This window comes from Castor canadensis, chromosome 12 (genome assembly GCF_047511655.1).
Source record: "Castor canadensis chromosome 12, mCasCan1.hap1v2, whole genome shotgun sequence".
Classification (NCBI taxonomy): domain Eukaryota; kingdom Metazoa; phylum Chordata; class Mammalia; order Rodentia; family Castoridae; genus Castor; species Castor canadensis.
In genome coordinates this window covers 83,118,782-83,145,212 of record NC_133397.1, presented here as the reverse complement: position 1 = coordinate 83,145,212, position 26,431 = coordinate 83,118,782, and the positions used below count along the sequence as shown (strand labels likewise).

The window sequence follows — 26,431 nt, the reverse complement described above, 5'->3', positions numbered from 1 at the left end:
ACTGCTTACTTTTCAGATAGGATGTCATGCTTATGCCTGGACTAGCCTGGACAGCAATCCTCCTATTGACACTTCCTGAGTAGCTGTGGTGACAGGCAAGCACCACTGAGCCCAGCTTTTTACTGGTTGAAATGAAGTCTCTCAGACTTTTTGCCTGGGCTACCCTCACACCACAATCTTATCTCTGCCTCCTGACTAGCTATGATTACAGGCATGAGCCACTATGCCTGTTAATCAGAGTATTTGAATCCATTTACAATTAGTGAAATTATGGTAAAGTAGGATTTATTTGCCATTTTGCTGTTTTCTATACCTTGTGTCTCTGTCTTTTCGTTTCTTGAATAGATATGTCCTAGTGTAACATTTTTGTTTCTTGTCTTCTTTACTATATATTTAATTTCTTAGTAGGTGATGTGTCTCTGAGTCTATCCCACTAAGGGTTTGTTGAACTTTTTGGATGCATTTTAATTTTTTTTTTAAATCAAAGCAGGAAAAGTTTTTGGTATTTCTTCCAATCATTTTTTCTTTGCAGTTGTCTTCTGTGTAGAGACTCCTATTATGTGCTGTTGGTATGCTTGCTGGTTTCTGACAGGTCTCTGAAGCACTGTTCATTTTCCTTCATTAGTTTTTTTTCCTTTCTGTTCCTCAAACTAGATAATCTTGATTTCAATTCCACTGATTTCTTCTCTGGACAATTCAAACCTGTTTGAATCCCTCTAGTTAAGTTAATACATTCTCTGGTAAAGCATCATTCTCATGGTCTTTTTTAGTTCTTTAAACATAGTTTAGATGAAGAAAGTTTTTGTGTAATAGATTCAATGCCTGAGCTTCTCCAGGGACAGTATCTATTTTCTACCTTTTTCTCCATTCACCACCATATCTTTTTTCTTGGCATATCCCAAAATTAGTATTAAAAGTTGGTGCAACTTTCACTTGTGGCTACTCAGGTCTCTGCTAACATTCTACTAAGGATTAAATGGAGATGTCCTTAAATGCCCAGACACCAGTATCTCCCCACCTTTTCTGAGGGACTCTATGTGTATATTGAGTGTGCCTTGCATACCCAGACAGGCATTTTAACAATTCTACCTACTCTTCACTTCCTATCCTGTAGAGCCTCAAGGTCAGAGAGAAAATCTGAGGGAATTCACAGGTGTTGCCTAGGCATGTCCATAGCCCTAACTATGTGTGGGGACACCTATGGTCTTGGGAATATACTGAAGCTTTGCAAAACTTCTATGGACATCTCATTCCCCAGCTTTCATAGATATAAATAACCAATGATATCCTAGGAAAGTCACATCACAATAATATGATAGAACCAAAGGGGCAAAAACACTTGAATATCTTTACTTTAATGCTCCAGGCATTTTAAACATTCATAAAATTGCCTTATTTCAGAAATCATTTCCTCTTAAGTACAGATTCTGTGTCCATGATCAGAGGGACAGGTATGCCACTGAATTTTCTGTACAGCACCCACATGCTACATGCGACCCACTTTGGCACCTTGGCTTTGATAGCAGAGACCCCTCCAACACTCCCACATCAGGCTCCACCCACGCTGCCAACATCACCTCAACCGCTCATGAAAACATTTTGTAGCTTTACGGACACTTGCTGGTTCTGTGGGATCCCAGCACATTTCTAGCACTCCAAGATATTCTGTGCATGTGACCAGCATCCTGGGGACCTAGTGAAGTATCAAGTCAGCTAATCCATATGCCAGCACCTGCTCCACCCTGTCACACAAACACTGAGGCACTTAAACATTCTTGGCAAAATGGACTTCATATAATTGCCATAGGAGTCAAGTGTAAGGGAAGGTTTTTTTTTTCTCACGGAATTAATGAATAACCTTAACACATTTAGTAGATTTATTATTACTATCAAGGCTTCATAAACTCTTTATGTAAATGAAAGCATGTTTGAATTTCCAGGTACCATAATGAGAAGCAAACAGAGAACCTGCCTAGACAATGCTTGCTTATACCATGATTATGTATGTCACCATCTGGTTGTTCATAAAGAAATGCCTACTTCCAAAAAGAGGTTTTTGAGAAGCCTTATACCTGTGTGATTTTTCCAAGGTAATAATGTGTTTGTCTTTCCTTCCCAAGCCATGGTTAAAGGCTTCTCAAGACATACTGCTGCCTGAAATTCTGATTTAATTGACCAGGGTTTGAGGTGTGGGGGCACCAATATTTTAAAAACTTCATGGGGGATTCCAGCATGTTGTCAGCATTAAGAACCTTGGTACTAAGGGCTCTTGAGTCTTCCTAACTCTCTTTTGTACTCACAAAAAGCCCTTGAGGTAGTCCCTAGGTCAGGCAACCGATCTCTTCCATGAGATAAGAAACTAAGGCACAGAGAGGTTAACGGGCTCATCTGACTCTGTGCAGCCAAATGACAGAGCCAAGGTTGGAATCAACATCTCCAAAGAAATAACACCTGGTCCCCCAGCAAATGGAAGCACTTACATGGTCTAGCTGACTGGAGAGCCAGGCAGGACCATCTGTGCCATGGACACCATGGAAGGGTATGGAACAGTTTTGAGCAAACTTTCCCACCTGACAGAAAACAAATGGGAAAAAATAGATGCCTAGTTGGAACCATTCATGTGAAGAATGAATTATAGTCTTTTCTTTTTCTTAAAGCCTTACTTCCCTCACATATACACTATGGACTCAAGTTTCTTAGAAAATCCACCAGGATTCATAGATTTCCTAACATTGAAATTCTTAGCTCTGTCACTGTTAAGAGCTGGAAAATCTCAAATGTCTCTGTGATTTGAGTCCAAAAGCATACAAAACCCCCTATGCTTTCCCCATTACCAGCTCACCTAACCTTGCCAAGGACCCATGCCCCTTAAACAGGTGTGTATCTTCCTATGATCTGATCAGATTTCACTCTGTTCTCAGAAGTTTCCAAACACTAACCCAGCAGCTGTGATGGGCCTCCAGGAATGACTTATGTCACTGATTTATTTTGCTCTGAATGCAAACTTTGTTACCCATATTCTAGGAAACCAATAGAATTTTTATTTTATAATTGCAAATTCCCACCAGAATCAACCTCATTGGGACCTTCTTCACTTCACTTCAATATAACCCTTTACATCCCATCAGCCTTTCCTGCATTATCTATTAGGTAACTTTACCATTATCCCTTCTTTCACCATGAGCTTCTACATCTCATCATATTTGAGGAGGCAATGCTCTTCCTTCTGTTTTGTAAGAGTCTTATTGACTGCAGAACCTGTCAAATAGGAATGAACAACAGAGCAAAATATGTACTAAAAAAAGAATACACTAAGCTCTGGGGAGGAGTGCAGTTTTCACCATGTTGATTGTGATTCCCAGGATACTGCAAGAAGAGCCTGTTTATTCTGCTCACACTCAACACAAATGACATCTACCCCTGCTAATGATGTGTCCTTCTGAGAAGCCTACAAAGTATTAGGAGATCATTACATGGAAACCACATCTAATGATACACATTCATTGAGACTTACAAGATGCTGTGTGGAGCTCTGAAACTATTTCTTTCCCATTTAGGCAGGACATACACTTATTCAGAAAGCATCTCTGCTGCTGCCCATAGGCCAAGCAGACATAAAATCCTTTCTTGAACAGAACCTGGATCTCCAGCTCCTGCAGAAGGTCTTGGAGTACAAGGAGAACAGCAAAGGGGAAAGCCACCTACCTGTGTCTGGCCAGGGCTACCTGGAGATGGAGAGGGGGAATGGAATTCTACCTTCCCTGACCCCTGAGAGGTTTTTACAAAGGTTCAAAAGTGGTAGTGTGTATGCGGTGGGGGGGGGGGGGTACAGGAAAGGGAAATTTGCAAAACTGCATTTAAATTCTGATTAAAACAATGTGAATTGAGAAACATCGTATTTCAAAGACACCCCACCCACACCTATTAAGTAAAGCAAGTTATCATTTTTTCCTCTCTCTCATGCTTATTTGATGGTCACAGATTCATTAGACTTGCTGCTTTGTTTCTAAAACATGCAGACAGCAGCATATGCTGTTTGATGTCCAGTCCACAGGACCCCTGACAGGTGCTCAACCACATGCCACCAACAAGGTGGCAAGGAAAATGGCCTTTGCAGAGAGGCTGGTGCACCTCTCAAAACTAAGGACTACTGGTGCATGCTTATCCAGGGCTTGTGGGGGAAGGGTGCAGAGCAGAGTGTTGTGGAGGGGAAATACATGGGCAACCTTCAATATGTTTTAATGTTCTGTCCATGTCCCAGAACAGCAGGGCTGCAGCTGGGCACAGAGCTAAGGCACTAAGGCTGCAGCAGGTGGAAAGACACCAAGCAGAAGTCCCTGGCCTGCCACCCTATCTCCAGGGAGGAGGGCTTTTACTCCAGTGTTACCTAAGGGTCAAAAGACTCTTTCAAAGGATGAGAACACATGATAACCAAATCCCTGCTTTTGTCCCCTCAAAATATTCTCAGAATATTCTGCTCTCCCCTCAGAGACATTTGCTAGAGTTTTGTAGAGTTTCAGCAGCACATTGAGAGCTCCACCAGCTTTTCAGCAGTCACCTTTTCTTCTTGCACTCTCTTCAGTCTCATCTGTTGGAGGTGCCTCTCTTTCCCTGTTGTGCCTGGATAAGGAGCAGTCCAATCTTTTCACCTTCCCCTGGAGCAGGACCTCGTGTGTTTCCCAAGGCAGCTCTGTGCAACTCTGTATGTCACAGCTTGATGAACGCAGCAGGCTGTGGCTGCTGCTCCATATCCGGGGGTGGGAAGACACTGGATATGGCTATGTCGACGATACCCTGGCACAGTTCTGCATAGAGCTTCCTGAAATGTGTTTTTAAAATGTCATTTAGATGTTCATCAAAGGACAAGTGAAAAAAATCAATTTTTTTAAAAGCAAGATCTGCCCTAGATATTCCATACCATGACCACCTTTATAAAACTGGTCTCCATTGTACATACAAATACTGCAGGAAGCATTCCCTCAGCAAATATTTATGGAAGGCCTTGTAGGTGAGCAAAACAGACCCTCCTGCTTTGGCTGTCAGGGAAAATGGGCAATTTCAGTAGCATATTAGAGCTATCTTGCTGTATGAGGGTGTTCCCAGGAAAATGACCAACTGGCTATGGTTGAGGGGACATTGGAGGAGACTCTATTGAATTGACAGTTAAGCTGGGACTGAGAAAATATACAGAAGTCAGACAGAAATGGATGACAGTATAGAAAAGATGAGGAGGGAGTGGGAGAGTGACAGGGGAATAAGGAGGTGTGTGTGTGTGTGTGTGTTGGGGGTGAGAAAGAAGAGGGGCAGTAGAAATAGAAGAATGACATGCACCAAGGAGAACTCAGGTTTCTCTGAACACCTGAGGAAATGGATATTGCAAGTGGAGCAGTGCCATGTAGACTTCATCAGGCCCCAAGGCAATGGGCTCAGGGTCTTGACTTCCTCTAAAGGCAATGGAACCACCAAAGTGGAAAAGCTAAGGAAGAAAACCTCTCATCCATTCATCCATTCTCTTCAGACTAGCTCTGAGGCTATCTCCTACTTCCCCTTCAGGATTTCATAGGGCAGCACATAGGGCCCTGGAACCAGCTATGACAGAACTGATTCCAATGCAACCAAAAAGTAAGAACACATGGTCTAAAGAGGAAACTCACATGTGAGACAATGCTCTAGGCTAGATATGCCCACCCACCCAACTTGCTCAGGACACAGTTGGGATCCAGGAGGCTGGAGCCAACGGCAGGAGTTTTAGGTCAGCCAGCCTAGGAGCTTTACCATCCTAATTTCCAGAAGATGCTATATCCCACTCCTCACTAGTTAGGAAATCCTCCCAGTCTCAATCCCATTCTTACTGCTTTGTGAAAAGCCCCTCCCAGCAGCTTCTTGTGCCCCCTGCCCTTAGGCTAGTATTCTTGTGTTCCAACCTATCATAAGGCCCTCTGCGAAGAAAGTTCATGAAAGACATGCTTCTACTCTCTCTTGAGAAGTCCTAATTGCTGGCTAACTTTCATCTTTTCTGCTAGGGTCTACTCACCAACTTTCCAGTCCCTGCCCCTTCTGTCTACACAAATCAAGTCCCATTTTCAACAGTTTTGTGATGGCACCCACACAACAAACAGGGAGAGCAGTGTTGTGTATGAGGAAGGGAATAGGACAGGAGCATGGAGGGAGGGGCCGGAGCAGAGCACACTGGAGGAAAAAGGCTTTGATAGAAAGAACAGGAGGAGAATCTGGGCACACAGCTGTCAATGTGGAGAAGGGAAGATGTAAAAGCCATCTGCTCTCCTCCACCCTCAGCCTCCTTAACTGGCATTCCTCCTTCAGATCTCAGCTGTGAACATCACTCCCCCATCTGGGCCTTTTGTTCAATATCCCTTTTTAGCTCCCTTCACTCTCTGTTAAGGCATTTGTCCCACTTGTAATCTTTATTTTTCTGGTCCTTAGTCTTGCCCACAAAGGACAAGGGTATATCAAGTGTAACCTGTGTCTCTTTGCTCAGCACTGAGAACCCAGGGCCTCCTGTGGCACCTGGCAAGTTAAGTGGTACTTAACAAGCACATGTTGGTTGTAGGATATGACAAATGAAAGAAATCACACCCGTAACAGCCATCAAGCAAATGGCAAAAAACCCTCATGTGTTAATATTGCTCCTTGTAGGTGTAGGACTTTCTCTGAAATCACTGGAAAATCATCACAGTCTCTCCAAGAGGTAGACATAGGAACTGTGAAAGGGTCCTGACATGATAACAGTGGATCTTCAGAAGAGCCAACAGCAGAGGAGAACTAAGTTCACTTGTTCAGGACCTTTGGTAGAAGGTCCTGAATTACCTTCTTACCTTCATCTTTCCTTTCTCTTCATACAAGACTTAACACCACCAACACCACTGTTGTCAAGAGTAAGATAACTCCCCAGCATCTGTTCATCCCAGCATCTCCCAGATTAGTGTAGAGGCCAGCACAGAGTCAGGACTCCCTGGACACTGCGCCCCTCTCAGAACACCCTCCCTACTGCCTTTAGTACAGCTGAGCATTCCTTCTTTGCATCCCAGCTCCAGCATCACTGTGTCCTCAATACTTCTTAGGTTATCTCCCACCTAGGGAGCCCCTGAATGTCACTGTCTCCACGAGATCCTGCTCATTCAACATCACATGAGAGGATCTCTCCAGCACTTATTAGTTTAAAACTCTTATTAGTTTAAAACTCTAAAAGCATCTGTCACTCAGCTAAGCCCTGCAGTCAGAGTCCTCCCAAAGGACTCATCACTGTGACATCCTTCCTGACAGCCATAAAAAGGTCTATGCTGAACCTTTCAGTCAAATGATCAGAAGTGCTCAACCAACTTCCCACTTGTTAAACACAATGACATTTCGGCTTACTGAGCACAAGCAGGGGCACCATTGACCTCAATGAGCCAGACCTTCAACTCCTCATCCACCATGAAGTCGAAGCCAAAGAGTTGGAAGCTCTGGTAAGGGAGGTGTTTGGTGCTGATAGCCGGCTCCACACTCATGAGGCAGCTCCTGTTGGGTGGAAGGGGGACAGTTCACTGAAATGGGGTGGTAGAGGCAGAAGAACACATGAGGGGTGCTTAGAAGATTTTATACCAAATGTGTATAAAAGTCAGTTTCAATTTAATTCTCTTTTAAAATTTATCACCAATAGATTATTCAAGAGAAATGCCATTTATCAAGCAATTTGTTAGACACCCTACAACCATCCATGTTCTTCCAGGCCCCATTGGCAGCACAGCACTGAGTCACCTCTATAAACACAGATTCCTCCAACTGGGGGGATGCTGCCACATTTGTTTGTGACAAATACAAAACTCTGATATATTTTTGCCATGTGAACTATCAAATTATTGTTAACTAAAAGATTTAAGAGCCACACATACTAAAACTAAACAATGAAATATAGCATACAATTATTATTAGCATCAAGTACTGCCTAAAAAAAAATGGGAGATTTTATTGGCACAGAAAGAAGTTGGAAATGAACTTCAGAAACAGAATCAATAGTATAGGAGATCTAAAGTCAGGCCAGAAAGGTTAAAACCCTTTTTTTCAGAAAGGTTAAAAGTTTTTTAACCTTTTTATGACAGCCATAAAAAGGTCTATGCTGAACCTTTCAGTCAAATGATCAGAAGTGCTCAACCAACTTCCCACTTGTTAAACACAATGACATTTCGGCTTACTGAGCACAAGCAGGGGCACCATTGACCTCAATGAGCCAGACCTTCAACTCCTCATCCACCATGAAGTCAAAGCCAAAGAGTTGGAAGCTCTGGTAAGGGAGGTGTTTTTTAACCTTTCTAAATCAAACTTTGGTCTCCTAGCCTATAAAATTGCTATCTAGTTTTTTGGGTGTCTAACCTATCCTCATACCTCCCTTGTGTGCTCTCACTTGATCGTGTGATCAGAGTCCTGTCCCCTTGTTGTGTTTACCCTTGATCTAACTGACTCCTGATTTTAAAAAGGATCTCAGAAGCCTCTGAACTTAGGGTCAGCCTCTTGTCCCCAACTCTGAACTCTCCTCCATACCTCTGCCCAAAAACTTCAATCTCTTTTTCCTCCAAAAAAGGGAAAAAAAATTATTTGTTTTTTGTTTTTGAGACATGGATTCACTATGTATCCCAGGCTGGCCTCAAACTCTCAATCTTCCTGCCTCCACTGGGATTACAGGTATGTACCACCATGCACAGCTAAGAAAGTATTTCTTTATATATGTTTAAACTGTTAAAAATAATCAGGGAATGATTAGCCATTTAGGAACCAATTCTAATAACAACTTGTCCCATTCACCTTTAACCCATATTAGCAAGCCACACATCATAGTTAAAACAAAATCTTATGAGCTGGGCATGACACTACAGGCTTATAGTCCCAGCTACTCAAGAGACTGAGGCGGAGCGCTCTGACCAGCCTGAGCAACACAGTGAGACATCATCCCAGAAAAAACAATTTCAGGAGGGGGGACAACAGAAGATAATTTGGGGGGGGGGGCGGTGAATACGATCAAAGTCGTTACATATATGTATGAAAATATTAAAATAAAACCATTATTTTGTACAACTACTACATGCTAATAAACTGGGCATGGTTGTACATGCTTGTAATCCCAGGTCTCCGGAGGCTGAGGCAAGAGAACTGATAGTCTGAAGCCAGCCTGGGCTACACAGTGGGACCCTATCTCAAAACAACAAAACAAACAATACATGCTAACAAAAAATTTAAATATTTGGAAGTCTTATCACTATTCTGTGAGAGAATGCCCTTACAGGTTTTTATTAAAATACCATTTAAAATATTGTAATTAAGAAAAGTACAAGTTTAATAGATGAGAGACAGAGAGAGAGCAACGGTAGAAAAGGATAAAAAGTGAAAGCAGACTGGGAACCATGACTCATGCCTGTAATTCTAGCTACCAAGGAGGCAGAGATCAGGAGGATCGTGGTTCAAAGCCAACCCCAGGCAAAATAGTTCTGAGACCCTATCTCAAAAAAAAAAAAAATCACAAAAAAGGGGCGGAGTGGCTCAAGCAGTAAGAGCACCATCTAACAAGCATCTGAGTTCAAGCAGCATTACATTCTGACATGTAAGAGAAAAGCCATGAACCAAATCCAAACTATTATTTTTCATATGCTGAAAGTTCAAAATGAATAATCCACTGTAAAGGATTTTTCATCATCATGGACTTCATACAGAACATCTTTTTTTGGCTGGAGTGGGACGTTAGGGGGAGGCTGGTAAGAAAAAAAGCAAATGTTAGCACTGTAAGAAGCATTTATAGCATCAAAGGAGAGACAGTGAAAGAAGGAGAGGGTGGGGAAAGTGCCCAGTAAACCTTGTGCCTGATGCCTGAATTGTTCTCCAGTATATTTTATCAATGAGAATTCTAACCATCAACAATATCTGAAGAAATGGAACCCTAAGCCCTGAGTTATTCTGCCAGGCTATTTATGTAAGAATGTATCAGGAAAAAGTCTCAGTCATAGTGACAGGAAAGCAAGGGCACAGCAGACAAACAGACTAATGGAACAGATCAGAGATCCCAGAACAGATCTTCTTACAAGCAGCCACCTGATTCACAACAAAGGCTCACCACAGTACCATGGGTAGGGACAGTCTCCTGCACAAACGGTCTAGGGTCAACGAGATATCCTTATGGAAAAACAGGAAATTCAACAGGATTTCTGAGTTCAAACCTCAATACCTCCAAAAAAAAGCATAATGACTAAAATCAAGAACTCAACAGATAAGATTAACTTTTTAACAGGTTTTAATAACCTAGGTAAGGATTAGCAAAGAGAAAGGTAAGTCAAAAGAAGAGAATGAGTAGAAGCATAAAGAGATAAAATGACAAGAGAAATAGTGAAAAGGAATTAACATCCATGTAATTAGAGACACAGAAGGAAAGGAGAATGGGACAAAGTCCATAACCCTTGAAAAGACAGTGGCCAGGGACACTGCAAAACTGATAAAAGATGCTATACCACAGATGCAAGAAGCAATTCTGAACCCAATGCAGGAATATGTACAAAGAAAACCACCCATGTCTCATAGTAAAATTTAGAAAGTTGACAAAAAGGAATCTCAAAATTGGGGAAAAAAATATAAGAGCAATACTAAGATTTCAGCTGATGTCTCAGCAGCAAAGATGAAAGCCAGAAGCCAATGGAATGCTACCTTTACAGTGGTAAATAAATTAACAGTTAATCTAGAAAAGTACTAAAAGGAGCCAGCCATGGTGGCTCATGTCTGTCATCCCAGCTACTCAGGAAGTAGAGATAGGGAGGATCACAGTTACAGTCATCCTGGGCAAAAAAAGCTCACAAGACTCCATCTCAATAGAAAAAAGCTGGGCATGGTAACACACTCCTGTCATCCCAGCTACGGCAGGAAGTATAAAATAGGGTGATTGAAATCCAGGTCAGCTTGGGTAAAAAGTGAGAACCTATCTCTAAAATAAAAGAGCAAAAGGGCTACAGGCATGGCTCAAGCAGTAGAGCACCTGTCTAGCAAGCATGAGGCCCTGAGTTCAACCCCCAGTACTGACAAAAAACAAAAACAAAAACCTAGGTGTGAGAGTAGACAACTGTCAACCCAGCTATGTGGGAAGTATAAATAGGAGAATCAAGGTCCAGGCTGGCCTAGGCATAAAAGTGAGATTCTATTTAAAAAATAACTAAAGCACAAAGGGCTGGGGGTGTGGCTCAAGTGGTAGAGTGCTAGGCTAGAAAACACAAGGCTCTGAGTTCAATCCCAGTACTGCCCCCATCCCCTACCAAAAAGCACAAAAAGGCCCCTTAATTTATAAAATTAATATGTGCTAATGATTATAATTTTTAAAAAGTACTAAGAGGGGTTAAGGGGTATAGCTCACGGTAGAGCACTTGCCTAATATGCACCACATACACACACAAAAAAAAATTGGAGAGGGAAAAATAGTCCTAGACAAATGCAAGGAAATACAGGGGAAAAAAAGAAGCAAAATAAAAGATTAAAATATATGGGGAAATCCTGCCCATATTATAGGCGTGCTGGCTCACGTCTGTAATCCTAGCTATTCAGGAGCAGAGATCAAGAGGATTAAGGTTTGAAGTCAGCCCGGGCAAACAGTTTGTGAGACCCTATCTTGAAAAAACCCATCTCACACACACACACACACACACACACACACAGGGTGGAGTGGCTCAAGGTGTAGGTCCTGAGTTCAAACCCCAATATCGCAAAAAAAAAAAAAAAAAAAAGGAGGAGGGAATCCAAAAGAATATTAACTATACACAATAACAAAGAGATGGGGGCATGGCTCAAGTGGTATAGCACTTGCCTAACACGCATGCATAAGACCCTGGGTTCAATATTCAGTACCACCAAAAAGAAAAAAAAGAGAGAGAAAGAGAACAAAATAACAAAAATAATGTCTTATGAGCTTAAAATATTTGTAATGTTAATGTATAATTCAATACCTTTAAGCCCCTTCCTTGTGCCCCCCCAGATATAACTATTTTGAATTTCATTCATCATTCTTTTGCTTCCTTCCTATTTATGCTATACATGTATATGCTTTAAATAATGTATTGTTTAGCTTTGCTTGCTTTTTGATTCATATAAATAGACTCAATCTGCATGCATCTTGCATATAATTTGTATTTTTTGCTTAACATTATGTTTGCATAAATCCAGTAAAAATATCCTTCAGAAATAAGGGGAAATATATTCAAAGATGATGGAAAACTAAGAGGATTTATCTCTGCTCTAAAAACATGCTGTGAAAATCTAAAGGAAAATTACAGCAGAGAAAAACTCAAAAGCCAGTCGTGGTGGCACACATATGTAACTTCAGCATTCAGGAGGTAGAGGCAGGAGGAGTATAGGTTTGAGGCCAGACTGGGCTACATAGCAAGATCCTAACTCAAAAAATTTTTTCTTTAAACAAGAAAAAGAAAAGAAAAATTTAAGATTTCAGAAATAAAGGAAAAACAAAAAGAATTGGGTAAACATAAAAGAATACTTTCTCCTTTTACTTTAGAAGTAGGTTTCTTACGGCTATTACATAGGTCAGTTTTTAAAAAACTAACCTGGTATCAGTGGCCCACTACCTGTAATCCTAGTTACATATGAGGCAGAGACAGGAGGATCTTGGTTCAAAACCAGCCTGGGCAAAATAGTTCATGAGACCCTGTCTCAAAAATACCCAACATTAAAAAATAAAGGGCCAGTGGAGTGTCTCAAGTGGTAGAGCACCTGCCTAAGTGTGAGGTCCTGAGTTCAAACCACAGTACCATCAAAAATAAAAACAAAAAAAAACCCTAACCTGATAATCTATCATATATATGTAAACATATATAACTGTTAATAGCAAAAATAATAACATATATTTCAGTGCATGAGAACATAATACACATGATAATTATAAAAGAGGGGTAGAGTTAGTGAATTATAAGGATATATATAGGAGAGATATATACAGACATTGTATATATAGATATAGATATACACAGGACATAAACATACATAGAACATACAAAGTATATATAGTTAATTATAAGGACATAGGATGTAATATAGAAAATAAAAGAATAAAAAGGGATGTGAAGAGACAGACCATAGAAACACTAACCAGAAGAAAACTGGAGTAGCTATATTAGTATCAGACAATATAGACTAGAATGTAATAAATACTACCAGAGATAAAAGTAAATTACATATTGACAAAATGGCCAATTCCCAAAGACGAGATAACAATCCTAAATATATATGCACCAAACAACAGTTCCTCAAAATACATGATGCAAAGCCAAGTGCAGTGGCTTACACCTGTAATCCTAGCTACTTAGGAGGTGAGGACTGGGAGAATTGTGGTTTGAGGCCACCCTGGGCAAAAAATTTGTGAGATCCCATTTCAACCAATAAACACTGGGTTAGGTGGCACATGCCTGTCATCCTAGCTATGCAGGAAGCATAAATAGGAGGACTGAGATCCAGGCTGGCCATGCCTAAAAGCAAGACTCTGTTCAAAACATACCTAAAGCAAAGAGGAGTAGGGGCATAATTCAAGTGGTAGAGTGCCTGCCTAGCAAGGACAAGGCCCTGAGTTCAAACCCCAGTACCATTAAAAAAAAAAATATATATATATATATGTACATATGTATATATGAAGCAAAAATTAATCAAACTTAGAGAAATTCATAATAATAGTTGGAGACTTCAATATTTTCCTTGCAATAATGACTAGAACAAGTAGAACAGATAATTCTTAGAATATAAAAGATTTGAACATTATCAACCACCTAGATCTAATTGATACTTATAGAACACTGTTCAACTATAGCAGAATACAGATCTTTTTCAGTGCACATGGAATATTACTAAGACAGATGACATTTTGGGCCATGAAACTAACTTTAACAATTTTTTAAAAAATGGAACCATGTAAAATATGTCCCTGTGACCACAATGAAATTACTGGAAAATTCCCAAACATCTGGGCATTAGCAAAAAGTTTAAATCATGTAAGTCAATGATAAGGTCATTAGGAAAAATTTAAAATTCTCTGACAGCACAGAAATAAAAACATAACATAACAAAATCTGTAGGATGCAGCTAAATGTAGCGAAATCTCTCAAATCAATGACCTAACCTTTCACCTTAAGAAACCAGAAAAGGCCGGGTGCCGGTGGGTCCTGACTGTAACCCTAGCTACTCAAGAGGCAGAGATCAGGAGGATCAGGAGGATGGCAGTTTGAAGCCAGCCCAGGGAAATAGTTCTTGAGACCCTATTTTGAAAATCTCTTCACAAAAATAGGGCTGGTGGAGTGGCTCAAGGTGAAGGCCCTGAGTTCAAGTCCTAGCACCAAAAAAGGAAACCAGAAAAAGGAGAGCACAAGGGAGAAAATAACAAAGCATTAAAATAAAAATAAAAAAACTAAAATAAGAGAAAAATCAATAAAACAAAAAGCAATTTTGAAAAAAAGATTTAAAAAAATACTAACTCTCTAGCATATCTGTCCAGGTAGAGAGAAAATATAAATCATTAATTACTGGAACAAAAGAAGTGACAGCATTACAGATCCTATAGATATATATCAAGTTAAAAATAAAAGAAAATTACAAATAATTCTTGCACATAAATTAGACAACTTAAGTGAAACAATTCCTTGAAAGGCATAAATACCCAAAAGCTCCTTCTACAAGAAACAAACCAGGGCTGGCAGAGTGGCTCAAGTAGTAGAGCACTGACCTAGCAAGTGTGAGGCCCGAGTTCAAACCCCAGTGCCACAAAAAAAGAAAAAAGAAAAGGAAACAAACCAGGAAAAGGTATAAAAAGTTACCTTATTATATGTTTGATTTGTAGTAAGATACTATTTTCCAAGGTAATGTTCAAAGCACTTGTTAGGTACTGATTGAACTCCTCAAAGAACATTTCATTCCCTTCTTCATATTTCCCATAGTTCTTCGAATACTCTTTTTGAATGCAGTGATTGGTCAAATGGCAGGTCTTGTCTTGGAAATTATCAACATGATATGGTTCTGAAGCAGTTCGAAGCACACCCTCTCTATAGAGGTAGATATTATACTGATGGTCAACCAAGACCCAGCTTCTGCAAATTCAACAAATACACCATTTAACTCAGGTCAGCCCAAGACTCAATAAGTCTATCTCCTTCCCTCCCTTCTTCTCACCCTTTCTCTTATATCCCTACACCTTATTTTTTGGGGGGAGGTGAGAAAATAGGGGAAAGAGGTAGGTTCAAAATTATATAAGGTAAATCATAAGCTAACCAAAGTAGTGGGTTATCACCACAATGAGGCAAACAAAACATTTCAGCATAAATGACAATAAGACTTTAATTTTTAAGTGACCATTAAAAAAACCAGCATTTTGAGGAGATTTGGATGGGTTTGAAGTTAACCTAACACCTCCATTTGCCATGCTTGCTTTCCAGTATCTTAAGAGGAAGGGTATACTTCTTAAAGCTAACCTGACATAGGACTGATGTTTAAGAAGCAACAAGTCATTATGAAGGCATCAAGGAGACAAGGACTCTCAAAGAGGAGGTGATGGCAAGGGCAAGTAAGGAAAAGGTATTTAGTTTAGAAAGCATAACACAATCTCTTTCTCCATGAAGGCCCTTCGCTCAGAAACTTGAAATCCAGAAACCTGAGATGTGTTCAGGAAACTCATAAACGTGAAACAGAAATAATAAAACGAGAGCCAAGAATGATGGTTCATGCTTGTGATCCTAGCTACTTGGGAGGTGGAGAGTAGGAGGATAGCAGTTTGAGGCCAGCCTGGGTAAAAAGTTAGAAGAGACCAAATCTCAATTAATAAGCCAGGTATGGTGGTGCAGTCCTGTGATCTCAGCTATGCTGTAGGTAACAGGTAGGAAGATCATGGTCTGAAGTCCACAAAATAACTAAAGCAGAAAGGATTGGGTGTGTGGCTCAAGTGGTAAAGCACCTATCTAGCAAGTATGAGGCCGAGTTCAAACTGAAAAACAAATGAATGAATAAATAGATAAATAAACAAACTGAGAACAAAGTATTTGTTAGGGCCACCCAGTGTGTTGTATATGAGTTACGTGTTTCAATATGCATCTCTCAACTTTCTCCCCAAGTAAGCCCCACACATGGGGACTCTACTCTTTGGATCCAAAGTCATTTTCATGGAAGAGAACATATATGTAACATTTCCTAAAAAGAAAGAAATATTGAAATGAAAATTTAAAAATGTGGTGCAGAAGCACAGTTCTATTCAGCTGCACTCTGTTTTAGTAACATGTTAAACACAGACACTTCCTCACAGTCTCACTTCCCCACTGCATTCTTTTCAGATAAGTAACACCACAGCTGTGGTCACTGAAGCATTACCGAATGTCAAACTTGCGGTGACCGGGCTCTAGAAGCAAAGGGTGCTCAAGGTATTTCTGGATCACATGCACTTGACCCTGGTTGTCTATGAAATCCAGAAGCTCTGATGCCTCCGAGGAGATGAGGATGCCTTCACCTAATAGAATAAAAACAAAACAGAAACTAGTCCAAGAGGAAAAGTTCTCTGCAAAACCAGAGAGGAAACAGAGACAGCAGGAAAAAGAAAACAAAACCGACAGGAAGCTTTCATTGGCTTGCTCACTCTTATCTTCCCCGCTTCCTTCCCACAATCTCACACTTTCCCCTCTCCCTACAAGAGCACCCAGGGTTATCCAACTAACTTTGTCATGAAGGAGTCTCAACACTATCTTGGCAGGCTCCAACTATGAAATTTCAGTTTTGCAGGTATTCAAAGTATCTAAGCACTTTAAAAAATGCCACTCTATGGCTAGTCACTGGCTAAAATGAAGATGATAATCTCCTATGACCAAAACATCCACTTGGAAGACTGTATCTTATAGAAATGCCAGAAATGTCAGGGCATAAAGATGAATGTACAAGTGTGTTCCCTGCAGCACCACAAAAGAAAAACAGAATGCACTCAAACTGTCCGTTAACATTAAATAAGTAATATCATGTTCTTTTTTTAGGTGTGTTCTGTAATTTTTTTTGGTTTATTTATTCATTTATTCATATGTGCATACATTGTTTGGGCCATTTCTCCCCCCTGTATCATTCTCTTTGTAACATAGAAGTGCCATGCTGTGTTATTCCATGGCTTTAATTCACCACTTTATTTACTCATTTACCCGTTGAAGGACATTTGGATTGTTTCTTACAAATTGCTATAAACAATCATGGTTAAGTTTTTGTTGGAACATAAGTTTTCAACTCTCTGAGACAAATATTCCAGTGTATGAAATTGCTAAGTGATATGGGAGTTAAATGCTCAGTTTTAGGTGTTTTGTTTTGTTGTTGTTTGGTTGATCCACTGTGCTACCAAGGCTGGTCTTGAACTCCTGACCTCAAGCAATCCTCCTGTCTCAGCTTTCTGAGTACTGGAACTACCAGCACACCCCACCCATGTACAGCTCTACATGTTTAGTTTATAAGAAATTGCCACTCTTTTTCCAGAGTAGCTGTATCATTTTACATTCCCACTAGCAATGTGTGAGTGTTTTAGTTTTTCTAGAAACGTGGAAGCATTTTTTTTTTTTCTTCTTGCTTCTCACGATCCTCCTCCTCTCTTGCTCTTCCAAGTGCTGGGATACAGATGTGGGCCACCACACCCAGCTTACTGCTTCTTATTTTAGCCATTTTAATAGGAAAGTCGTGATGGCTAGCAAGTGGTTTTAATTTGCATTTTCCTAATGATTAATGATGAAGAAAAACTTTTCATTTGTTTATTTTCCATCTGTATAGCCTCTTCAGTGAAAAGTATTTTCATGTTATTTTGTCCATTTTTTAATCAGACTGTATTAAATTTTGAAGGGTGTTCATATTTTCTATGTCTAGGTCCCTAGCCATGCACATTATTTGAAAATCCTTCCTCCCAGTTGTAGCTTTTCTTTTCATCCTTTTAATGGGATGTTTCATAGAGCAAAAGTTTTATATTACTGAGGTTCAATTTATCAATTTTGGCTCATATGGATTGTACCTTTAGTGTTAAGTTTAAGCATCATTTGCCTATTTTCCCCCTCAAATTTTATAGTTTACTATTTACATTTAAGTCCATAATCCACTCTGAGTTCATTTTTGGTTAGTTAAGGTATGATGTTTGGGTTGATGTTCTTTTTTTTTTGCCTATGGATATCAACTTTATCCAGCACCATTTGTTGTAAAGTCCATCCTTCCTCTATTGAATGGCTTTGGCATTTTGGTCAAAATTAGGTGGGCATATATGTTTGGGTCTATTTCTAAGTCTCTATCATTTGGTTGGATATTGAAACAGAAATTGCAAATCTACTTGGAAAAGCTCCCCTTCTCTGTTTTCCTATACATATGACTCATTCTGTTTCATTTCACTCATGAATCACACTCAGATTTTCTTGTTCCTCTTTTTTCTATTTGCCATTTCCTAACTTTAGACTTAATCTTCCCTCCTGTATACCACCCTGCATACTGCTTCTAGAACAATCACTCTAAAGCACCACTTTCCTGCAAATGTCCTAAAAGTATCTTTTGCTCTATATTACCTAACCCCATTTCCTTCCATATGCGCCAACCTTATTTTCCTGATGTAAACTATTTCTTTTTCTTTTTTGGGGGGAGAGGGTTTAATGGGGTTTGAACTGAGGGCCTCATGCTTGCTAAACAGGTACTCTACCACTTGAGCCATTCCGTCAGCCCTTTTTTGTACTGAGTATTTTTGAGATAGGTTCTCGTGAACTATTTGCCCAGGCTGGCTTCGAACCGCTATCCTCCTGACCTCTGCCTCCTGAACAGTTAGGATTAGGCATGAACCACTGGAGCCCAAATGTAAGCTATTTCTTATTGAAAACTAATATACCTCCTGTTACTAGGTTGGAAAAGAACAGTGGGTAAAAAGCAAGGAGATAGATACATTTTTATAACTTTAAAAGTTGTTAAGATTAAGTCTGAGACTCCCCCCCCCCGCCAAAATTTATGATTTTACAAACATGACATTAAAGAAAAATGGGAAAGTTAACCACAGTCTTATTTCCTAACATAATTATTTTTATTTTTTCCATATTACCTTCCTTTATACATAGGAAAAGCCTGGTTTAATCACAGTGAACTCATTGTATATTCTTTTTCACTTTATTGTCAATATTTTTACTGTTTCTATATTAACTTCATAATTTAAAAAGTTACACATTTGTTTACTGATTGGTGGACAATGGGGGTTGTTTGTAAATAATATTTTGCTATTGTAGATAACATAATAGCAAATATCTTTGCTGTAGATCACTCTTATTTCCTTTTTAATACTTCTTTGGAGTAAATTTTTGGGAATGAGATGCCTGGGTCAAATGACATGAGCCCTTTATGGCTTCTGCTCTGTGTCATCCTATTCTTTCCCAAAGGGCTATGAACCATCACTAATGGAGCAGTTCACAACAAAGTTTCAGCAAATATCACTAACACTTTTTTGTAGCTAAAATATGATACACATAATTCAAATTTATTTAGTAATTTTTGGATACTAGTGTAATATGTGTTCATGGATTTATTATCTATATTTTTTACATCACTTGTTCATATCCTTACTTACTGAACATGGAGAAATTATGAACTTTTTTGGGAGAGGAACTTTTTTTTTTTTTCCAGCAGTGCTGGTGTTTAAACTCAGAGCCTTATACTTGCTAGGTAACTGATCTACCACTTTAGCCACACCCCCAGTCCTTTTTGCTTTTGGTGTTTTTCAAATAAGGTCTCTAGCTTTGGATCCCCATCCTCCTACCCTCACCTTTCACATCCAAAGTAGCTGGAATTACAGGCATGTGTGCCACCATGTCCAGCCCAGCGGAAGGGATAATCTTTCAAAGTGTAAGTCACATTTCAGTTTTTAGCTTTTCTGGAAATAGATGCATCATATCCTTGCTGACTAGATTGTATCTGTCTCTTTTATTCCTGCATCTCCAAATATTCATTCATTCACTTAGTACATACGTTGAATCTTTGCTGGATTCTAGTTGCTGTCTGACATAGGGAACCAATAATGGCCACAGATGTTACATGGTCTGGCTATGCTGTGATACCATCTCTGTCTTCTGTGTTATGTATACTCTCTGGAGAACAGCCCAGAGCAGGAGCACAGGAGCAATGCTCCAGGTAAGAGGTGAAGGTGGCCTCAGATCAGAGACCTGGTAAAGGTAGTGAACAGTAACTTGATATTAGATATAGTTTTAAGGTTGAGCTAACTATACCAAGCATGTAATAGCATAAGTAAATATTTGTTTAATGAGAAGAAAAGCCATTTATTCTTTCTTTTGGCTTCATTTTGTTGTTCCCAAACAAAGCTAATATATGTCACTTATCTCCTCAGCTCTTAAAGCAAAAATGCTTAGTTCGACATTTTATTCTCTTTACCACTTCCTGCTGCTTAGTGTCCTTCTATGACTTGTCTTGGTGAGGGTTCCAGGTGTCCTCACAATGGCTACTATGACTCCAAGCTCAAATTCATAGGAGGAATCTGGAATATAGTGGATGTCTATTTCCTCTTCCAATTCTCCCATTTGTCATCAGAACCAAACTAGGGGACAGTGCTTGAAAAGAGGTCAAAAGAAGGGAAAAAGAAGTAGGTTAGGTACCTGGCTTGTGGCAAGAGTTCAACTCTCCCACTTTCAGGACATTCCAGGTGATTCCTTCCTGTCTCATGGTTGGTGGAAAAGAAGGTGAGGTCTACTGGACCAGGGATAGAAATGAGTACCAATGGCCAGATGGTCTTCCAAGGCAATAAAAGAAGTTTAAAATGGAATGGTTTTAAAAAGAGCATAGTTATACAGACAGACTGTTTATATACTTGTTATATTGGGAGTTGCCTCTATTTTAAGCCTGAATTAATATTATAAACCTCACCTTTTCTCTGCATTCTTTCAACACACATTTATTGAGTGCCTGTGAGGAGGATATGGAGACAAACAAGATAGAAAGTTTGTGTTTTTAAGGAGCTTATAATATGATGAGGAGATGGACAGATATGTAATATAGTCCTAGGAAGAAGTTTAGGAGGAAAAATAAAGCAGGAGAAAGGGATAGATAGCAATGACTGTTGAGGCTACTTAGGAAAGCCTTCACTGACAGGGCAACCTCTGAGCTGAGAGATATAGAAAATAATCCATGTAAGCACATTCCAGAGACAAATTTAGAATATCTGACAGACATGAGGCAGTCTTTGTGTCTACAGCACAGTGAGTAAGGCCAAGAATAGAAGGAGATGAGATCAGAGATACAGGGAGATGTCCAATGGCGGACTATCATCGGGAATCTGAAGTTATTCTAATCACATTAGGAAGCCAGCTGGTAAGTCTTAGGCAGGAAGTAACATGATCAAATTTATTTTTTTAAAACATTACTCTGCCTGGGAGGAGGAGACCTGGCTGAGGGTATACACTGTGATTACACACACTAGAAAGAATGGTGGTTTTGATTTAGAGTGAGAGCAGTATTGAGAAAAAGTCTAATTCAGAATGTATTTGGAAGGGAGCACTAGCAAGATATTAATGAGTTAGGTATAGATTATAAACAAAAGAGCTATCAAGGATGAATCTCAGGTTTCAGAGACTGAGTGACAGTGGGATGATACACTAAGCAGGAATAGGGAAAGAGGAGCAGGCTGGGGATGGGCAAAGTTGGAAAGGAAGCGAACAGTTCTGTATTGGGCACATTAAGTTTGAGATGCCTTTTAGAGATGGTGAGGGTCTACTGATGGAGTGGCTCATGCAATAAAAGAGGATGAGAGTGCCACTAAACGTACAGCTTAGAGGGAAGGCCTACAGTAGAGATAAACACCAGGAGACTAGAGATGGTATTTGCAACCAGGCATGGTCTCTACCCCCAGTAGTTCAGATAAGAGTAATTCATCTAACTACATGTTAAAACCTAATTCTCAACAGGAACCTACAGGGACAGTAATACCCACTCACCTTTGGCACCAGCTGATGACTTTGCAATCCAAACATTGCCTTCCCCATCCTCTTTCTTCCTGTTGTAAGAGGCCAGGAAGAATTCTCTTTCATCTGTCCTTGAGTTATTGATCGGTGGCTGGATTCCATTCTGTGCTGGAGCAACTGGGGTCTTGAGATTAGTTGGATAAATCACATAGGACTCGGGGAACCATGTGCAGGACTCAGACAGATCTGGACTTGTCTTGATTAGTCTAGCAGATTAACAGAGGGTCAGTCTCCATTCTTAGTGTGCTCTATCACTCTATTCAGAAAGGCCACTGTTTTCCCCCAGAACTTTTAAAGAGGTAAGACATACCCAGTCTTCTTCTTACTCCTCTATTTGCTCTTGGTCTCCCCAGAAAGAGCTCTAGTGCACTCTGGGTGTTAGGTGCAATGTTAAAGGCATGCCCCAGTTAATTCAAAAGGCTTAAAACCCAGAACTTTAGCTCTTTTTGGAGTATCTCTGCAGAAACTGAGAGTATTCTGAGGTGATGCTTTCTCAACAAATACGATGTGGCTGAGGGCACCTTCTCTTGGGACCCCTCACAGCTTCAGAGCTCTACTCTTTGCTACCTTTCTATCTTAATAAACTGTCCCACTGACAGTAGGTGAGCCACACCTACACACAAAAAAAATCAAGTGGGAAACAGAGAAAAGTATTTGAATAACTAGCAAAAATACTAACTTTGCCCAGCTCTTTGGGGGAGAAAAGGCTGCTTAGGAGTGTGAATTATCTAAAGACTTTTTTTTTTAAAGTAGGACCAGGTTTAAACTCAGGGCTTCGTGCTTGCAAAGCAGGCACTTGACTGTTTGAGCCACACCTCCAATCCATTTTGCTCTGGTTATTTTAGGGATGGAAGTCTCTTGAACTATTTACCCAGGCTGGTCTTGAACTATGATCCTCCTGATTTCAGCCTCTCAAGTGCTTAGCATTATAGGCATGAGCCACTGGCATCCAGCTAAAGACTATTTTTAATTCATTCATTCCTTGTTTTTGGCTCAGGCTAGCTTCAGTGACAGAATAAAGAACAACTCTTTCTAATGGGACACAGGACACCAGTGGACATAATGAAAAATACCTCCTGCCTCCAAAATAACATTACACCACAGATGAGAAAGAAAGTCCTTGGGACAGGCATTTAAACACAGGGCTTATCAAGGGCTTCCCACTACACCTGCTATTCAAACAGACTCCAGGAGCTGGAGGTATTAGGATCCCACTTCACAAATGAGGAACTGGGTCACATGGAGGTAAACTCCCAACATCACAAAGGTGGCGAGAAATCAACCAGGATGCAAGCTGTGAATTCCATGTCCTAACTCCAACCCTACCCTTACCTCCAGGAATCAGAACCTGGGAGGCCAACCAAAGACACGCATAGGCATTTCCTCCTCTGCCTAGAACATTTGTTCATGTTAGGCCTCTATTAAGATTTGCTCATGAAACCCAGTCTGCTAGTAAATAGTGGAAACAACGAAAAGAAATTTTAAATTGAGTTTAACAATGAAGCCATTTTAAAGTTAAAGGCATCAGAATTTGAAAGCTACTTGAACCCAAGGGAATGAAGGAATGGATGAATGAACGAATAAATAAATAAAAATAAATAAATTTCTAGTTCACTTAATGTTCAACTGTGCATCTCTACTGTTTCATATGATGGCCACATCATAGTCACATATGACTACTGAGCATTTGAAATGTAACTAGTGTGACCTGAGGAACTGAGTTGTAAATTGTATCCAATTTCAATTTAAAACCAATGCATTGTAAAATATTTTTCCATTAAGCACAACTTTACTGATTTGGTAGGATGGCATTTCACTTTACTGTCGTATGTATGTCAGGCCCATGTGTCATTTCTAGTGTAACACATGAACACATCACTGTTCTATTCAGGGACAATAGATTGATTCAGCTCAAGTAATTTTTTTTCTGTGCATCCATGAAACATAAGGATGCATTTCTTATACATAGAGCATGTATATACTGTAGTATATACAAATCTTAACTGGTAACTAAGATTGAATATAATTATTTTTCTTGTTAAATAAAAAACTATGGACAAATTTTAAAATTTAAAACAAAGGCAGACTACTGATAAGAAACTGATTAGGGACAGAGAAGCTAGAAGAATTACCAGCATAGTAAAGGAAAAAAAATGGAAGAAAACAGGTCATAAATTCACAATAAATGGCAACCACATTGGGCACACAGTAGAGTAAATGAGAAAGCAGTTTGTTTTTGTAAAGGAGACATTTTCAGCAGATAATGAATTTGATAAGCATTTTCTCCTCAACATTTAAAAAAGAATACATGATATTAGTGGCTGAAATCACAAATATCCAACAAAAACATTTTTAAATACATTTTTTCTACATTGCTAGGGATTAAAACCAGGGCCTCCTATAAGCTAGACAAGAGCTCTACCACTGAGCTACACCCTCAGCCCCTCAATGAATTAGTAACAGGATCCAAACCTGTAACTTCAGTCAACTATACAATAACTTAGAACTTTTATACACATACAACAAAAAACATTTTAAATGAAAGAAAATATTTTAGGGAAAGGACTTAATGTATTTATAAAAAGCGAACAATCTTAAGTTAAACCACAACTGGGCATAGACTTTAAACCTTTTCTAACAAATCGTAGCAAAGGTTGCTTCAAGCCAGGTCTAGTTGCACCACCAGTACCTAGCACTCAGGAGACTAAGACAGGAGTTTGAGGCCAGTCTGGGCTGCACAGCAAGTTCCAGGCTGGCCTTGGCTACCATAGCAAGACCCTGTGTCTGAAGAAAAAAAAAAAAAAAAAGGGAAAAACAATTCAAAATTTGAAAAATATTAAACATTTTCCCTTGGCTTTAGATGAATTCTGACATAAAAGATGGTCCCCAATTAGTATTTTGGGCATGCTTATATTTAAAAAAAACTGTCAAACTATAGCTTAAAAATGTCAAACTCATGGTGTAGGTATTTTTGAACATTCATCTACATGTGAAATATTTTCTATCATGACAGACAAATTGGGCTAAAATATGAATTTTCTGGGATTTTAATAGACTCCTCTTTTACTTAATTCTACCATATGATACACAGTGGAAAAATCTGCTTCCTTGCACTATATGATACATACTGAAAATATTTGATTTCTCAGTTTTCTAAAGTCTACTCTACAAAAAGTATCATGATACAGATGTTGAAATGGTTCAAAATATACATGTAATGTTATAAGATTCACCAGTTCATGGAACTGTTGAAAGAAACAGAAGACAATAAATTTAATGACACTGTGCTCTTTGCAAATGCTCACTGATAAAGAGATTAAAGAGTTTTGTAAAGATTTACTCTACTGCTAACTCCAACTCATTTTCTTGATAAAAGGAATACCTGCCAAATTATTTTCACTCAATAAGCCATTGTTTTACTTGACAATCAAAGATTAAAAACAAAATGTTAGTGCTAGCAAGGCACCAGTGGTTCACACCTATAATCTTAGCTACTCAGAGGTAGAGATCAGAAGGATTGAAGTTCGAGGCCAGCCCAGGCAAATAGTTTATGAGACCCTATCTTGAAAATCATAAAAATGGGCTGGTGGAGTGGCTCAAAGTGCAGGCCCTGAGTTCAAACCCCAATCCACAAAAAAAAAATTAGTGCTATTTATATTATCTCATTATCTTATTTATATCCATACTATAGATGAACAAAGTTACAGCTGCAAGGATGAGAAAAGAAGAGCTTATGTAGGATCTACCCATACAGATATGATAAATTGTGTTTCAACTTCCTAAGTTAGTTATAATGGTTTTAAATATTTTTATCACATGACAAGATGCAGAGATTGTAATTATAATAGATAACCTTATGAAAATTGGCCAAAAAAATTGAATACTTTGTTGATATTGATAGAGCTACTTTTCAATACATCCAACCCCTCCTTTTTTTTTTCCTATTTTTTTATTTATTCATTTTTTTTCTTTTATTTATATGTGCATACAATGTTTGGGTCATTTCTCCCCCCTTCCCCCCATCCCCACCCTTACCCTCCCACCCCCTCCCTCTCCCCCACACCCCCTCCCTATCAGGCAGAAACTATTTTGCCCTTATCTCTAATTTTGTTGAAGAGAAGAAAGAGTATAAGCAATAATAGGAAGGACCAAGAGTTTTTGTTAGTTGAGATAAGGATAGCTATACAGGGAGTTGACTTGCATTGCTTTCCTGGGCATGTGTATTACCGTCTAAGTTAATTTTTCTTGATCTAACCTTTTCTCTAGTTCCTGGTTCCCTTCTCCTATTGGCCTCTGTCACTTTAAAGTATCTGCATTAGTTTCTCTGCATTGAGGGCAACAAATGCTACCAACACCTCCTTTAAATCCAATATTAGTAACACTGAGTTGAGGTGCTACATTCCTTTGTGTAACCACCTACT

The 26,431-nt window shown here is 39.4% G+C and overlaps 1 protein-coding gene across 1 annotated transcript in view; it reads right to left on the bottom strand.

The window, feature by feature from the left end:
• Positions 1-1,334: 1,334 nt before the first annotated feature.
• Ttl (tubulin tyrosine ligase) overlaps positions 1,335-26,431 on the bottom strand; it is a 39,840-nt gene continuing 14,743 nt past the window's right edge. Inside the window, exons 3-7 of the mRNA XM_074050266.1 lie at positions 21,984-22,216; positions 16,375-16,510; positions 14,835-15,104; positions 7,378-7,521; positions 1,335-4,819 (exon numbers count right to left, since the gene is read on the bottom strand). Coding sequence (XP_073906367.1) covers positions 4,708-4,819; positions 7,378-7,521; positions 14,835-15,104; positions 16,375-16,510; positions 21,984-22,216 — 895 coding nt within the window. The 3' untranslated portion in view covers positions 1,335-4,707. The remainder of the gene's footprint in view (positions 4,820-7,377; positions 7,522-14,834; positions 15,105-16,374; positions 16,511-21,983; positions 22,217-26,431) is intronic.